Source organism: Anastrepha obliqua, chromosome 3, assembly GCF_027943255.1.
Source record: "Anastrepha obliqua isolate idAnaObli1 chromosome 3, idAnaObli1_1.0, whole genome shotgun sequence".
Classification (NCBI taxonomy): Eukaryota; Metazoa; Arthropoda; class Insecta; order Diptera; family Tephritidae; genus Anastrepha; species Anastrepha obliqua.
The window spans coordinates 17475772-17494455 of NC_072894.1; the positions used below are offsets into that span (position 1 = coordinate 17475772).

The following is an 18684-nucleotide window of genomic DNA, read 5'->3' on the forward strand; positions in this document are numbered from 1 at the left end:
ATTCCCATCACATTGAGCGTTCTGTTTCTGTCATATTGAGGCCATAGTGTTTTCGAAATAGCACACGATGAGACAGACCTCCATCTGTCTTGCGCATTTCTTAGAAAGAAAATGTGTAGTTTCCCTTTAACAACGGTCAAGGGGGCACCGATGTCTGAGAAGGGGACAGCTGAGACCGGTTCTGTCGACCCCTTCCTGGCAAGCTCATCGGCAATTTCATTTCCCTCTATATTTCTGTGCCCAGGAACCCAGATAAGGGAAATGTTTCCTGCACGTTCGAGACGTTTGAGTTCCTCCTTAGAGTTCACTAGGAGTTCACCAGAAGAGAGCTGCAATACGGCGACGACAGGGCCTTGATCGCAGTTTGACTATCGGAAAAAATTTTAAAATCTCCCTCCCAACAGCGATCCCGAAGCATTTAGCATGCTTGCAGGATCGCGAAGACCTCTGCTTGTTTCCGACAGTTTAAATGAGACCGAAATGCTGGCTGATTTAGAGTAAATCCCCGCTCCCACCCCATACTCCATTTTGGATCCATCAGTGAAAACAGAGGTATCAATATCCGTACCGACATCCCCCCCTTTCCAATCTTATGTGCTCGGAAAGATGACCTTAGCATAAACCTCAAAGCGCATTTTGCGGATGGAGAGGTCAGTGCGAAAAACAAAGAAGGAAGGGTAGATCTGCTTCAAGATGCTACTATGTCCTACAGAAAGTTGTCTCCACAGACCAATCTCCTTCAACCTAATAGCACTCTGAGCAGCAATGGACTTAACCTACAGATCCACAGGAAGTAAGTGCAGAATAACGTTGAGCGCAGCAGTGGGACATGTTCTGCAAGCATCAGTGATGCCCACGCATGCAGTTCTCGGCACTCTCTCTAGTTTAGTGGTGTTGTATCCCTTCTGAAGAGCTTCCCACCAAACTAGGCAACCGTATGTCAAAATTGACAGAACCATTAAGTACGACACGTGGCTTGAGACCCCAATTTTTGCCGAACATAGATTTACAGGCATAGAAGGCTATATTGGCTTTCTTAACTCAATTTTCTATGTGCAGCTTCCAATTGTGATACATTTTCATCAAAATCTGGCAGTAACTGTTACTTCTAATGCTATAATTTTGGCCCGGTTGAATGAAAAAAAATTGTGGCAAATTTCCCATACAGCTAATTTTTATACAATTAAAAGTTCGGTCACAAATACCTACAAAGCTGGCCAGTTTGCTCTATGCGAAATAATTGCATTACATTTACATTAACAGTAGGCGAAGAGTTGAATTGCAGCTGAATAAATTAAAAAAAAAAATAAAAATATAATAAAACAACACGCAGGACAAAAGTAAAGCAAAACGAAAACCACAAAATCAGCAAAATATACAAAACAAAGGTACAATAATGAGGGGTAAAAACAACAATTAGTGCATTTTATGATGCAAGCGCAATGAAATGAGCACAACAACACCAAATAAGGGCAACACATGTGCCTATGCAAAATTTGTTGATACTGGCAATGCTTGTAGGGGTATGCGCATGTAAGGACGTGTATGCTCGTCTTTGTATTTGAATGCATGGCTGAGCTAAATATGTGCTGGAAAGAAAATGACTGAACTGAAGAAAGTACAAAAGAAATGCAGAACTAATGCATGGCAACAGGGGTCGACAACTACAAGGATGGCATAGATGTGTATGTTTGCCTATGCGAACGACTAACATGAACATGTTTTGTGGGCAACAGCTGTGTGCAGAGTTAGTGGCAAATGTATCGCTCATTTTTATTAAAATTTTGCTTTTGTTGTTGCTCTTATTGTCGCAAGCTGTCGGCAGTTGCTGTAATGTTGTTGACAGGAGCACAACCGCAACCACAATTCAAAACAAGTAAGGGGGTACAAAATGCGGCACGAATCGAACTTTATATGCCCGCGCACATTTCAGAAAAAATTTTAATTTCAACTGGCATAGACAAAGAGAGGTGTAGGTTGTAACAACAGACGGGTGGTGATGTGGGTTTTTTTCCGACTTCGATTTCTTCAGACTTATCTCAATGGCAGGCAATGGCAAACCTCCGAGTGCATTTCTGCCATGAAAAAGCCCTTCATAAAAATATCTGCCGTTCGGAGTCGGCTTGAAACTGTAGGTCCCTCCATTTGTGGAACAACATCAAGACGCACACCACAAATAGGAGGAGGAGCTCGGCCAAATACCCAAAAAGGGTGTACGTGCCAATTATATATATATATATAATCTCAATGGAAAACCGATTGATCTCTATACGAAAAATCGGGCTGCAAACGCAGCTATGATCGGCTTATCTGTAGAACCTTAGTCCACAGCTCTATTATTGGGAATGAAAAGGCCAATTCAGATTATATGGTTCCTGTTAACAGTTGTGGCAAACTGCTAAAGACCGTTATCAAAGACAATGGATGGCGCATAGGCTTGGTCAGTGAAGTAGCTACATCAGTGAAGTAGCTACATATTTTTATTAAAAAAAAAAAAACAATAATTACATCAATAATTTCATCAATTCGCCGTTGCTGTTTACAATCTTTTCCTCACCAATCGACCAATTTGTAGACGCCGTTCGGCCAAACCTCGCCTGATCTGGTGTCAAAGGAGTTGTTGACGCAGTTTGTAGAGGCCTTTTCGTTATACCTTCATATGGTTCGATAGGTAGCGGAAAAGATGTTAATCGGTCGGTGGAAGATCTGGAGAATACGGCTGATGCTGGAGGACCTCTCATTCGAGCTCTTAGAATGCGGCTTTGACAACTTGTGCGACAAGGGGCCTGGCGTTGTTCGTTAAGGAGTATGGTTTGACAATTACGGTCTGGTATTTTTAGTCGAATAATCTCAATCACGCGGTGTAGCTGTACAATCTAGAGCTCATTGTTCGAGCATTTCCCAGTACAGCATGCCCTCACAGTCTCACCAAACACATATCATTGGATGATGATTCGTCTTGAATCTTGGCTTTGGAAAATCTCCTCGAGCTACCAACTCCTTTTTTTTGCTTCATATTGATTTATAGGTACCATTTCTCATCTCCCATGATGATTCGGTACAAAAAGCGCTATTTATGACGGGCGAGATGCTGAGAAGCACTTTAAAGGTGACTTTCCTTGTATTTTTCGTTGAGCTCGAGAGGCACCCAGGCTCACAATTTTTGGGTTCCGGGCTCCTTCAAAAGTGATTTGAGATATTCTTCATCGAATTTAGAAGGCCCGCTGCGGGACATGCCATCCCAAGTTGCCATTTTTGAACTTTGCAAACCATATCCATGCTGTAACTCGTCTATGACACCTTCTTCATACACTTTGGCCTGCTACACTCCTGGCCTGCTTCGGCAGCTTTTTGACCTCAATGAAAAGCAAATAGGAACAGGTGTCGAAAATATTTATTTTTGCCTCCTGGGTACTCCATTTCTAAGCCTCAAAACTAAAAAAAAAAATAAATAACTCAAAAATACAATTAACAAAGTTTTGTAGAGCAGAAAGACTTCTATAGAGTGAATAGTTACCCTTTGCCAAACAGCAAACAAATCGTTGTAAAGTAAAAGAAAATATAAAAAAATATCTATCCCGATGCCTTTAGGCTGTTACATAAAACCGTTATGTGAACAAAATCATAATACCCTTATGCACAAGTGTGCGTGGGTATAAATAAAGAGAATAACAACAGAGCAAAAAAAACTGACAGATAAGTAGTTGCGAAGGAGGGCAAACCGGATAAAATATGAGAATTACGTCTCACAGGAGGTGATGCATGCCACATACATTATGTTGTTGACTTTTTCAGGCTGTCGAATATTGCACAGTGAGGCGTTTTCGTAGCAAATCTACCTAGACTTTCGAATCAAGCACAAATATGCACAAAACAATGATAATATTTCTATTGTGGTTTGAAATTAAATTTAAACAAGCGTTAAATCAGCGCTCAAGGTTTGGTAGAATTCCAGGTGACGAAATATTGTATTTAACTTAATTTTTCTGTATACGCCAAAAGAGGTCGATGCAATTTTTAACAAAAGAGCAAGATATCAATCAATGCGTCTCCATTCTGCTCGACAGGTCGCTTTCGCTCTATGTTGTGAGATTCTCATCTTACGTATGTCGTCTTCTGCGTTTTGCAACCATCGTCTCCTTGGCCGGCCTCTCCTTCTTGCTCCTTGAGGATTTGTTTTAAAAATTTTTTTGGTCGCTCTTTCGCTGCTCATTCTTAGGACGTCTTTGCGATTTTATAAACCGCGTTAAATTTCGTCCCGCGTTAAATTTCGTCCCGCGATTAAAACACTGAGCTCGTGGTTGTACCGTATATGGGATGTACCGTCTTCTATTCGTATGGAGCCAAATATTTTTCCGAGAATTTTTCTTTGAAATTGCATCAGTAAATTCACGTCATTAGCTTTAAGGATCCATGTTTCACATGTGTAGATGAGAACCATTATTATATTTTGGTGCATCTGGAGCTTTTGTTCTTTTTATATCAATGAAAACTCCAACAGGTTTGATGTGACCAAATTATGCTCTGTTAGTTGCCTGAACACGGTTAGTATTGTCAAGGACGGATCCTTGTTTATGGTGAGTACTACGCCTAAGTATTTCAACTCATGCATGAGCTCAAAAATATAGCTTCCGATTCTGATGCGACTATCTTGAAAGGAGCGTGTTATGTACATATTTCGTCTTTTCTTCAATTATCTTGAGGCCTACTGGTTTTTTACTTATAATTTTAACTTCTAAAAATAAATAGCCAAAAATATATTGCATTTAAACTCAACCTACAGCATTGACATATTAAGTCGTTTGCCGAAAAGATATCAATATTATTCACCTAAAATAGATTGCCTACATCGTAAAGCACCAATAACACCGTAAGACTCTCCAATCTGGATCATCGATAGCGTTCAGCTTTCAATGCGGCATCTTCCTTAAAAATGCTGTATTGTTTAGGTTTCATTTAAGTTACATATGGAGCAGTTTTTCTTAAACAACCAGTTTAGCATAATGCACGCACTCCTAGCCTTAAAAACCAACGAAACTCCGTACCTATTCAAATCGTTCCTGGCCTAATTATGTGCTATTTTTGTATATACTTGTTCAATTCACTTGAGAGTACAGACTCTTTCGTCGCACACAGTTCTGGGCTGTTATTTTTGCAGGGTCCCATGTGATGTCGGCTTTTGCTAGATCCCGCCACATCGACGTTCTCTCCGAGTATTATTTGCCCGACCGCGACCTCTGCTCCCTTACGGGTTCCAGTTCAGTGCCATTCTCGTGATGAGACCTGGTGGTTTTTTAAGCGTGTGATCTATCCATCGCCACTTTCTGCGTTTGATTTGCCATAAAATGGGCTCCTCATTAGTTTATCTCCACAGCGCGTCGTTGCTGATTGTGTTTGGCCAGAATATTCTACAGATAATGCGGAGGCATTTGTTGACGAAAGATTGTAGCCTCTGTGTGATGGTGTTGGATACCAGCCATGTTTCACTTCTGTATAACAATATTGACTTCACACATCAGCTGAATAATCGTTGTTCAGAGCCACTAGAGAATTGCGAACTCGCCCATACTAAATGAATTTGCCCGAACGTCGCCTTTGCTTTGTTTAACCTGCAGTTGACATTTTTATCTGCTCCGCCGTCTGTCGTGATAGTGCAGCCGCGGTAGCAGAAGCTTTCGACAAATTCCACCGGACACCCGTCAACCATTATAGGTCCTTTGTTATGGCAGAGAGCCTTTGTCTTGACGATGTTGCGTGACACTGCGTGCCAGCGTGACTAGTCTTTCAGCCTTCTCTTGCATGTCAGTGAGTCTGTAAGAGAGGAGGCAAATGTCATCGGTGAAGTCCAGGTCCTGAAAATGTCTGATGAAACATTATAGTCTTTTGTGCAGGGTCAATTGGCTCATAACGTTGTCTAGGACGATGGCGAAGAGAAGGGACAACAGGTGACAATAGTGCCTTACGCCTGCATTAATGGTGAATATGTCGCTGATGTTGTGGTTATGGAGCATTGCCAGTTCGGAGTTCTCGTAAAGGTCTCTGATGAGGTGGATTATACGAGTATTAGCGGTAACTCCTTTTCTACTCAACGCCAGCCATAGTGAGTCTCGTTTGATTGTGTCGGAAGCCTTCTTAAAGTCGACGAATAGCATGTAAAAAGGGGAGCGCCACTCAACTGATTGTTCTACTATGAGGAGTGTTGGCTTGGTCAACACCGCTTCGGTGAGGGCGAAATCCCGCTTGTTCGAGCCTTAAGTGGCATTCCATACATACGTATCCTATTTTAAGATCTCAAAGCTTATTTATCGGGTATCACTACTGCTCATTGTATTCTTGATTTCTTTGTGGTCTGGTTTAATGATATTCAACATTATTTTGCATTTCACAAGTTTTTCATGTCATCCCATTTTAGGTCGTAAGCATTTCTTATTATGTTAAGTTCTCTAAACCAGAAGATTTTTCTTTTTAAAACCGAATTTGACAGAATTTGAGGCAACCTCTCATTCTTGTCTTCGAATAATGCCTTATTAAGAGCACATTCCAATCCCGTGTGAATATATGTAGATAGTGTAAGAGAGTACGTGAGTGAGCTGATTTGAAAATCTTCTTTATAAATTTACATCTGCATTGCCCCCATGCCCCCACACCTGAGCAGCATAACTTTGAGTGGCTCGAAAAACAGCCTGGAACATCTTCCAGTTACCGCTTAGATCTATTATCTTTTTCCCGAAAAAGTTATTCCCTAAGCGATTTATACTCGCGTTGTTTGTATTTTCGAAATCTTTTTTAAAGAAAATTTTTGGTATTAATAACACCCTGAATTAGCAACACTCATTTATGTTTATTATCTCAATGAATTTTCCCATACTTTAATTGCTAGACGCTGTTCTCCATATTTTTTCACCATTTGTAAATTCCTACTGAAAGACAACCAATTGAGAAGCCCTGTCTTACCACTGTGCCACGTTTTCTTCGCTATTCACGACGCTGCTTGACTTCCATCACCAACCGCATTAAAAGCCTCAAATAATGTTATTATAAGTGTATTTTGGAGAGCAGCAGCTAAGTTGGCAACCTTTTGTCTTGCATGTTGTGCCTGCCAACTGTTTGTGTGTTCCCCTGTTTGTTTTTACATTGTACTTGACTACTTTTGCCACTGTGCAAACGAAACATTCGAGAGCGCCTACGAAATGTGCACGAACTAGGCATATTATGACAGTTGAAGTGATTGTGAGTGCTTTCATACGCTCGCGGCGTAAAAGTCAAAGTCAACAGCCGCACTTAACCGACTTGTTGCTGCCATTATATATGTAAACTTGTGCCCCCACTTACATACTTGGATTTACATAAATTTTTCCGCAGCTATGCCCATACGAAAGGGGCACTTGTAGACTCATTGTGTACTTGTGGGCGCTTAAAGCCATTTTAAATACTAGCAAATTATGGCGCTTATGCGTTGCTGCTGTTAGCATAATAATTACCAGTAAGTGTCTCATAATTTTGTAGCTAAGATTGAGCTGTTACGTCAAACACTTATACTCTGGCATGAAGAAAAGCTGGTTAAAATTTGTGTGTTTTTTTTTTGCTCTTGTGTCTGCCTGATTTATTTGTAAGAAGTGTGGTGTGAATCTAAATGGCTGTGCCGTAAATGTATGCATTTATGCTGAAGCAGATCTATGGGCGAGGACTAACGATAAATGTGTGGAAAATCATTCATTGAGTTTCCTTCATTTTAGTCTCTCTAGTCGACATGTACACTGGGGCTTGCGTAAGTGAAATGTCTGGCGCAGCTCAAGGATTTACGCTCGGCTCCGATCTCTAGAATCTGAGCTACGACGAGATCTTGAGCATAGAAATGCCAAAAGATACATATCTGGGGGATACGCGGACGTTAAAGTAGCGGTCATACCAGCTCGGTACACTGAGGACACTAGGAGGCAGCTGAACCAAGTTATGATAAGGACGCAAATATCGATTGAGTATTACGGCCTGGAACCCGTCAAACATAAGACCGAAGTGATCCTTATTACACGAGGTCAAACACCACTCGAGGTCATCATGTAAATAGGCGAAACGTCCTTAGTGACCCAAAAAGTAGTGCAATACCTAGTTTCAGCCTACAGGTTTACTTTCTCCCAAGCAGCCAAAGCAGCAAAGGTCAGGGAATGATAAGTAGATTAATGGCAAACATCGGTGGGCGATAGCAGAGCAAGAGAAGGTTAATTATGGTGGCCATAAACTAAATTTTCCTGTACTGCAGCGAAGTATGAGGAATTGTGCTAAACTGTAAAGCCAAGCGCAAAGCATTGGAGGATGTGCAATGAACAGCGGCACTCAGAGTTGCTTTAGCTTATCGCACTGTCTCTGGCGCTGCAGTCTTTGTGAACAGCGCCGAGATGCCCATCGACCTCATGGCTCGAGAACGAATGAATGCGTGGGAGTCCAAGAAGAACCACGTCCTCACTAGCGCCGCGGAACGGAGATGCCAAACCATGCTGCGGCCGCAAGGCCGATGAGGTACTGAGCCCATTGGCAGACGGACGGCGAAACTTATGCCAAGAGTAATCAAATTGGTGCAAAGGAACTTCGGGGAAGTGAAGTATTTCCTAACTTAGTTCCTCTCGGGCGACGGCATATACTTCGTAGAGCCGAGTGATGACTCTGAACACAAGTTGTTTAGTTGTGACAGATGGCTCGGAGGAAGAGGTGCTCAGAGAAAGCAGTTTGGCGACATCCCGCCGAGCAACATAATCAGCAAAATGCGTAAACAGCTTGAACGCGCTAAAGAGATACATCGAGAACGTACTACAAAAAAAAAAGATAGACCTTGACACAGTGCAACAAAGCGAAACCACATATATAGAGACACTAGAAGACGAGACTATAGCATGAAGCTGGCTACATATATGGTGAACCCAGACGTGGGCAACAAGAACTTGTACTTCTTCATCCTTATCAGTGCTGGATGGACCACTCCTTCCGAAACTATCATCTTCCATATTACTTGATCCGACACCAGTTTTGCTTTATTTGTTTATCTCTTTGAGGTCGCCGATAACTATATCTGCTTATCTCTTCTTTGTTCCGCTCTTCGCTCCCTTCACATACGGCTATTTCTTCAAGGCTCGCTTTGGTGCTTTTTGTTACGGCATTCTTCTAACGAGTCCAAGCCAGCGTATTCGTTGGAATTTTATGCACTTTACTTTATCATGTTTTGCCACTGAATGGGGTGTACAAATTCAGAGTTGTATCTAATACGATCCATCACGTCCTGGCACCTCCATCTTCAAGCTTGATTGTACCATATAAAGGCTTAACATAACCCCACTTTTAAAAATTCAAAGCTGTGATTTCACACGATCTTGATAATCAATCCGCTTGTCCGAGATGAGAGATAAATTGCTCACCGAAACGACGACGCAGTAAATCTATTGCTTCACGGGCTGTATGGCAAGTAGCGCCGGCATGTTTTGGAACCATGGGTTGGATTTTGTGGAGATCACGGGCTTCAATTTGCGGCATAAAAAAGTCGTTTAACATGGCGCAATAGTGTTCGCCCTTCATTGAAGCATTAGCGCTCGCCTCGTCTTTGAGAAAATATGGGCCGGTAATTCCTTCAGTCCATAGGCCGCACCAAACTGTTGTTTTCAATGGATGTAATGGCTGTTCTTGAATGGCTTTGGGTTGCTCTTCAGCGCAAGTACGGCAATTTTGCTATTGACGTAGCCATTAAGGCAAAAAGGGGGCTCATCGCAGAACAGTTGAAGTTGGCCTGAGCGCGGGATGAAGACAGAGCGCCATTTTCGTACTACAAATTTCCGATTTGTAAACATTGTTGTGGTGTAAGTCTTTCCATGATGAAATCCCTATGAATACTGAAAAAAGTTATTTATTAGTTGTGATTACTGTCAAAAAAAAAACGATGTTGGAAAAAGTACCTCAATCTTAATACCTTGCTTACTTACTTATATGGTCTGATCAAGGATCACAACCTTACTTATATGGCCTGATCAAGGATCACAACCCATTATCGGATTAAGGCCGACTGTAACAAGTCTCGCCAGGCGTCTCTGCATTGCGCGCGCCGTCTCCAATTTATTACACTAAGCGATGATAGTTCCCTCAACTTTATTCTTCCATCCGAGGCATGGTGTTCCTCTGCGTCCTTGTCCTCTAACTTGGCATCCGAATATCTTCTTTCTTTGGGCTTTTGTATCCATATGCTCTACCTGACCCAGCCAGCACAAGCGCTGAATATTGATGCATTTCACTATGTTCACCTCGACGTACAGCTCGTATCGTCAACACGAAGAGGACCGAAGATTTTCCGAAGAATCTTTCTCTCGACTACTCCAAGAGCTGCTGCATCAGTCTGCGACACAACCCATACTTTAGCGTCATAGGATAGCACGGGAGAGATGAGCGTCTTGAAGAGTGTTAGTTTTGTCGGGCGAGAGAGGTCGCTGCACGCATTTGTTTACTGAGACCATAGTAACTTCTATTAGCAAGCGTGATTCGTCGGCTGACATCGTTTGTTGTTCTGATGGCGGTGCCAGGATATATAATTTCTTTGACAAAAGGTATAGTTGTTCGCCAAGATACTGGAACTAAAACGCCGCGTATCTTTCCTAGTGGACAGCATATACTTCGTCTTGCCCTCTTTTAATTTAGACCCACTCTATGCAAGGAGCTGGACACCTTTGATGAAAATGGTGCCATTTCGATGAGTACCGGCTCTCCTCAGTACTCCTTCCATGAGAAAGTTGACGAGTTTGCACGGTAGTGGATCGTATTGTCTGAAACCTCGCTCGGTATTGCAAGGTTTGGAGAGGTCTTTTCCCACCTTGACAGAGCTGGACGTGTTGCTCAATGTAATTTTGCAAAGTGGAATCAGTTTTGCGTGAATACTGAATTGTGGCATATAGGCGATCCTTTATCGGGCTATCGAAAGCAGCGAAATAATTGTGCTGGTCAGTCCCAAGTGACCATCCCCCATCTCAATCTGATTACCCTTCAGTTTTCTAAGTATTTTCTTTTAAATGCGGCTATTTGGTTCACGTCTTCATCTTCATCATCCACACTTCACACAACTACTTACGTAGTTTCGGGTTTCTTGACAGGAGTTTGGACTTGAATAGCTTTATATGCGCAAAGTATGCCCTCTTTGCTGCTTGTAATCGGCATTGTATAGCAATATTTATGTCGTCATTGGTGCTAAGCTCCACTTCAATATTTTTAAGTTCCTCGACAGCTTCGCGCTCGACTGAGTCATGTCGTCCGAATGGATACAAACGCCCCGGCTCTGAAAGTATTCGATGCGGTACCAGCTGGAGAGAGCAGAGGAAGAGGATGCTTTCTCAGGTGGAGAAGGACGTGGTTGGCGCCGGTTAGCAGGAGAAAGTAACAACTGGTGCGCTTTGTTAAGCTCGGCCAAAAGCGTAAGCTGTTATCGCGCCAATGGGCATGGCAGCGCCCATCTCCATAATTCTGCTTCGTCGATTTTGTTTTTTTTTTGAAATCATTATTTGTATGTACTAAATATGAGTAATTTTGCTGATATCTAGGAAACTGTCTAGAAAACTACTATTACTAACTACTAATTTTGTGAAAATTACCCTTAAATGCGAGGTATGCTTGATTATTGGCAAACTTTACCAGTTTTCACTACCGACCTACCTCGGACAAGAAATAATATGCGATCCAAGTTTCGTGGAAATATACTAATTTTCGCTCGTGTTATCGTAAGCGGATGCACAGTCGGATAGGCGTAGCAAAAATGACTGCTCTCATCATTCTGAGTGCTTGGGTATATTTATTATCTATATCTATGTCGATTTTATTATGCTATTACAGGCAACTGTTATATGAACAAAATTACATTTCCCTCGGGTACAAGTGCACTCGGTATTCAAACCTTACTAAATGCGAGCACATATTGTTTGTTAACCTTTTTCAACAGCCAACCTTTAAAATCTCATAATCCACTTCATTTTTTACACTCGCATGTCGCACTTGAGTTGGGTTGACAATAGTGAAATACACAGCTGGCAAAGGGAACGAGGTCACAAATGTGTTTTACACAGACAAAGAGTGCATACATACATACATATGTATATTCGGCGGGTGCACTGCAAATAAACCAAATCGTCGTAAATTTTTGTATGAGAAAAAAGTTCTATTTTCGGTTTATTGTTATCTCAATTTCGTGGTTCACTTTGTCGGATATGGTGTGAGTTGTTACTGTAGTACTCATGAAAAAGCGATTTTGTTTTTGAATTTTGATATACTCATGCTCATCTACATTTGCTATTTTTTTATTTACTTATGCACCACGTTTACATAATGATTTTAGGTTTGCTATTTAATATGCAAGCAATAAAAACTTATCCCTTCGACGTAATACATAAATTTCATATGTAAGACTGAAACAGCTCAGGTAGTCACCAAGGCCAAAAAAACTCAATAACCGAATAACCTATGAGCCACTTGTGGTAACTATGAGACTTTAAGTTCACTATGACCAAGCTTTAAAAAAAAGTGCTTCTTCTCTCTCAAATCTCTTATTACTACAAAACGGCGTTCTTTTATTTAGCAGAACCTGCACGGTCAGCACTGTCTTATGCTGGCGCATATCAACAAATTCTCTATGCAGAAGTTGTTTCATTTGAAATAAGGGGAAATTGAGCACAAACATTTCAGTCTTCATTGCTCTGTTAGTTGGTGGCCTCTTCCTTCATCTGGTACTCCCCGCATGCCACATGACACCAAATACTTCATTTACGCAAATTAAATTGCAGCATAGCCTATCGGGTACGGTTCTTTTATGCCGCAGTCAAGCGAAACTGCACACAAATCCTCACATAATATTAATTCAAGAACCATGGGTGTCTAAAGGACAAATTCAGGGCTTGGGAGATATAAAGTGGGGGTCTATCTTTTATAAAGAGGGAGATGTCCATCCGCGTACGTGTATTATTATGTCAGAAGCGGTTGATTGCATTTTGTTAAGACAATTCTGCTGTCAAGACTTAGTTGCAGTCCAAATAGAGTATCGATTAGTGGGCAAAGAGGTTGGGACATTTGTCGTCTCAGCTTATTTTCCTTGCGACTTCATTCTCCCTCCCCTACGAGGGAAGTTGTAAGATCTATGCTGAATCCATGGGATTAGGATTCTAATTGTGGAATGTGACTCAAAGGCTAAAAACACATTCTGGGGTAACACGAAATGTAACTTCAGGGGGCATAAACTCATAGACTTCATTCTGTTATCTCACTTGGTTATACAGAACGTTGGCACCAGCCCAAATTTTGTGAACAGCAAAAGGCAGGAAGTGATTGATATGCCATTATCTCACGATAAAATATCAGATAATATCACTGGTTGGAAAGTACTCGATAAAGATTCCCTGTCGGACCATCGTTATATAGAGTTTAGGCTTGCGGCGAACTATAATCGAGTGTTATAACAAGGTGTGCCCGGAACCTAGGAGAAGAGAGGGTAAGATGATCCCCTGGTGGAACGCCGAACTCTCGAAACTCCGAAAAACTTAGAGGAAACTTCTTAAAAGAGCTCTTAAATTTCAGTTGGAAAGGGATTGGACTACCGTAAGCTGAGGAAGGAATATAAAAAGAAAACTAGACCATCTAAATTGGACTCTTATAGAACCTTCTGCAGTGAACTGGAGGAACGGAACGGCAGCGAGGTTATGCAAGATCCTCCAAAGAGACCGAACGGCTAGGCTAGACTCACTGCTCAAACCGGATGGTACTTATACGGACTCAAAATCAGAAGTGTACGATGTTCGCTTTTCAACACATTTCCCTGGCTCCAGGAATATTGTTGGTCAAAGTTCTATCTATCAGTCTGATCATGTCGACTTTGGTTAATTGCATTAGGATAGTTAACGAGGAAACGATAAAGTTCGCCTTCTCCTCATTCGAAAACTTTAAGTTCCCAAGACCCGATGACATTTATCAATTCATGCTCAAGCGGGCGGAGAACAACTAATGAAGGTTCTGAGGATAATCTTTACGGCATGTCTTGCGCACGCTTATGTTCCATTTTTTCGACCATATACCTATAGGAAGCTTTCAACGAGATTAACTCATAAGCGCCCCGAGCATACGGAACTGCCAAAAAACTTCGTAATCCCGCAATTGGGATGGTCCTGTGTGTTTTCAAGACGCGACGTGCCTGTGCAATCTTTTATATGTTACTTTATATATTTGTCATTTATGATAATATTTCATAATATTTCTTTTAGAATAGGCAGTAGGTCATTCGATATCCTTGAAAGCCATACGGATAGGCGCCCAACCTTTTGATCCGCCTGGTATAAGTTTTGTCCAGTATGTCCCGTCAGTTGGAATTTCGATATCATCTGCTGCATATTGGAAAAGGAAAAATTTGCATTTTGTTGCTCTGCATATGAATTGTTCGCTCCCATCCACTCTCAACAGGACGTGTTATTTCACTTTTTCGTTCGCTTTCGCCCAATTTTCATTCATTTTCTTCGGAGGTATCCCCATTGATCTCGAGTATTTTATACAATATCTTATTACATCTCCTGAATTTGCGATGATTGCTAGAAAAAGGGGATCGGTGAGCATAAAAAAATGCTGTGCTCTAATTCCATTATCCAATCGTTAATAATTTTCGATGAAACATGAAGCGGAGAACGCACATGCATTGCTTTCACTAGTGTATTTCCTACTGGATGAACAATGTGACGAACAAAGCAATAATCTAAGGATTCGAGACAAGCGTACCCGGCAATTAGGCTCATCTCGTAGAGATAGGTATGCAAAGAAATAGGTAGGTACACCATAGATATACCATCAAAATATGGAAGGCTTAGAAAAAAACCAGTGTGTATAAATTCCTTGGAAGAAATTATTAATTTATTATCCAAAACGGTTGAGGTCGATCGGATAGCGGTTTTCGATATATTTCATTGCAAAAGTTTAAATTCCGTAAAATTGACGGGTTCCGTATACCCAATGTTAACGTTCACGGCCTAGTATCTACAAGTATTTATATCGTATCTGCGCTTACTCAATGCGAAAATATTGCTAAGGGTTGGTGACAAATTCAATGTTCATTTTTTTCCTTATTCGCTCTTCTCGGGAGCATAGGGCCTCGACAAGACTCATTCTTGCGTTAGTTTCGTTAATCTATTTCGTTTCTGACAAGGTGGGTAATTGGCCTGCCGCTACCAGTCCTAAATAGTGGGAATGCCCACCTGTCGTTGCTTAGGAACATCAGATTCTTACTACTTGGAGCGCCATCTGCGTTTCACATTTTTCTGCCAGAAGGATCGCACAGATGGACAGCTTCCCCTTGCTGGCGCCACTGATGAAATGTGTAACTGTTTGTTTTTTCCTTTGTATTTGTTTGTTTTAGCAGCCACATTGCAAATAATGCGCTGACTATTATGTGGGATTAAGGATGGAAAGGATGAGTTTTTGGAGTTGAGGAATGATAGGTAGGTAATTTTGGAAAACCGCAACCCCTGGGGTGGCAGGCTAGTGCACTTATGCTAGACTACAGAGGCCGCTTATGGACATGAAATATTAAATGTTAAAGAGTTTTTTCTGTTGGCAAATCTCCGGGTGGATTTTTGCCTTAAAAAGCTCTAGTTTCTATTAAAAGGCCACACGTTGTAGTATCCACCATTCCGTTTGTGAAAACTCATCAAGATTATCGCAGGATAAAATTAGAAAAATATCTAACCGTTGAAGAACTTTGACGCACACTGATACGAGGACAAAAAAGTATTCCCTTGATTCTAAAAATAATATTTTGATGCATATAAATACGTACATATATACAGATATATTTATGTCACTATCTCGATTCTTTTATGCTGTTGTAAATAGCAGTTATGTGAACTTTTTATTTTTTAATTTATATAATAATTTTTATAATATTTTTGATTTTTGATATTCCACTGCGCCAGTGAAACGCACTTCGACTGAGTTGTGATGAAAAATTTTAATAAAGTGGAAAATTAATTACTACTCAATAAACAAAAGCCACAAAACCCAACAAAATGTAACAAGAAAAAAAAAAAAACAAAAAAAAAAATATTGAACGTCACTAATATCAACCACTTCGAAACATATCAAATCGTCATAATCACTGAAGCGGAACAGAAAAATAGCACCACCAATGCACGCATAACCAAATCAAAGGCGTGCCAAGAAGCCAAGGCTTGGAAACACGAAAAACCAAACTAAACAAAAATTGGTGAAATTGGGAGGGGGCCCTAAATAATTTGGTTAATATTACTCTTTCGCTTCGTATCGACGCACAGCTGTTAAAATGTTCATAATTACGGTCGTTAGGTTGCTACTAATTGCGCTGAACCTCTTCCCCAGCCGCTACACAAATCGGAAAGTGATGTTCCTCATCTATCTAACAAATCTGGTGACACATGGTGAGTAGCCGTTGATGTAATGTCATATCAAATATAAATTTTTTTCATTTGAATTTCTTTCCGTTCGAGAGTTGGCTAGTTTAGTTTTATGCTTCGGCGCTAATTGCATGGGTAATTAAAAAGCAACATTTTTTTTTCGGAATAAAGGAGCACTTTTGGAATATGATTGGTGCGTGAAGTCATTTTCCAAAGCTATAATATACAAACGTGCTGTAATTAGTGAGTGTTGTCTAATGGGCGAAAAAGTTTAAAGCTAATTTATGCTAAATTCGAAAAACAGTTATACCTTATTTGATACAGTCACAATTTTTTTTTGTAAAGTGTTCTATATTTCATAATATTTTGGGAAAATGGAAAAACAGATTATGCAGATATTTTATTTATTTTGTTTTATTTCATTACCCGACATAAAATAGAAAAAACGTTCAACTCCTTTCATTGTAATGCAAAAAAAAAAGACATACAGAGAATTCACGCCACAGCTCAAATGATACATTTAAAAACGGCAAAAATTCATTTCTAATTTTTAAAGCTTGAAGGTAATTAATACTTTGTTGGATATCCTTTATTGTTACTTAGAGCTTGAAGTCTACGTGGCATGGAATCAATCACTTGTTTTGTGTATTCTAGACTAATTTACTTACTTACTTACTTAGGTGGCCATAACAACCCGTTACCGAGTTACGGCCGACCTCACTAGCCCTCTCCAGGTGCCTCTGCTCCGCGCGAGTTATGCAAGTCGCACAAACAAATAACATAATTGTTGATAGCGACGAGGTCAGCATAATCATGCAGAGGTACTTGAACCGAGATCGAATTTCAAAAGCATAAACAACGGAAGCGTCGCCGTCGCTCCCGTTGCTCGATCAACAATTCATGCAGAGGTACTTGAACCGAGATCGAATTTCAAAAGCATAAACAACGGAAGCGTCACCGTCACTCCCGTTGCTCGATCAACAATTTATGCATGTGCCAAAGCAAAGTTATGCAACCAATTAAAGTCGCCGTTGCTCGATCAACAATTATGGAATAAACGAAATGGGCATTTGCATATGCCAAAGCATATTATAATTTTAGTCTTAAGATTCAACTGTAACTGGACAGAAGTCCAAGTTCATTCAATAAAAAATATAATTGAATTAAAGTTCTTTAATTGGCGCAGTCGAAATCGGACAAATACGTTCAAAGTTAATCCGCGAGAAAATTTTAAATCACAATGGAAGCAGAATTGGACAAATTAAGAGCAGTATTGCTTCAACAGGAAGGAGAGTTGAACCTATTAAGGCAACAAAATCAACAACAACAACAACAACTGCAACAACAACAACCACAATATCAAGAGCAACAACATCAACAACAACAACAACCAATCCAGTGGCTGTCAAACAAAGATATCATCCAGCAGTTTCGCCAGCTAAGGCAGCTCGACGACCAACATGATGTGTTAGCCTTTATAAAATCTGTGGAGTTCCTCATGACATTATGCCAGGGAAACGCATTACTGATCCAGTTTGGCACTAGCATAGTCGCTAATGAAAAGGTGTCGGGAACAGCAGCAAATTTCATCAGACAATTGGGGATGGAGCCTAGCTGGGACCAAATGAAGACCAAACTGATGGAGCAAATGCGACCCAGGACGACCTACGAGGACGTATTCGATAAATGCAGATTCATCAAAGTGAGTAGTTTAAGAGATTTGTTCCAAGAGTTTGAGAAAGCAAAGTGCGAAATAAACAAAATATATATGTTCGACGAATCCAAACCAGCCATGTATGAAAATGATAAAGTAGATAGAGATTTGTTAAACATGCTAATGAATAAAATAGACACTCCGTTCAGGATTCATGTCGATCAGGGCATGTCTATGCATGCTTTACAAACGAAATATTCAAATATTAAAGCACTGGACGACCCCAGAGCTATTTTACAGAGGTATAGAAAAAATTCGAACAATACCTATAACAAACAGGGTAACACTAACGCTAACACTAACACTAGCACCACTCATAAAAACGCAACCCAGAATAATCAGTTTGCTAGTAATAATAACAATACCAAACAGAATCAGGGTGGCTGGCCAAACACCAATAATAACGCCGGCCCACCTCAGAGTGACCGAGTCAACCAACAATCGTATAACAGGTCACAACCCACCCAAAACCCAAATTTTAAACCTAACTATAACAACAAGGGTAACAGTTCAAAACAGACAAGAATGTCTCATATGAGCGTTGACACTCAAAAG

At 40.7% G+C, this 18684-nt stretch overlaps 1 protein-coding gene across 1 annotated transcript in view; it reads left to right on the plus strand.

Annotated features, from left to right (window-relative positions):
• Positions 1-16324: 16324 nt before the first annotated feature.
• Positions 16325-18684, plus strand: part of LOC129240680 (lachesin) — a 45585-nt gene continuing 43225 nt past the window's right edge. Inside the window, exon 1 of the mRNA XM_054876617.1 lies at positions 16325-16439. Within this exon, the coding sequence (XP_054732592.1) occupies positions 16325-16439 (115 nt within the window). The remainder of the gene's footprint in view (positions 16440-18684) is intronic.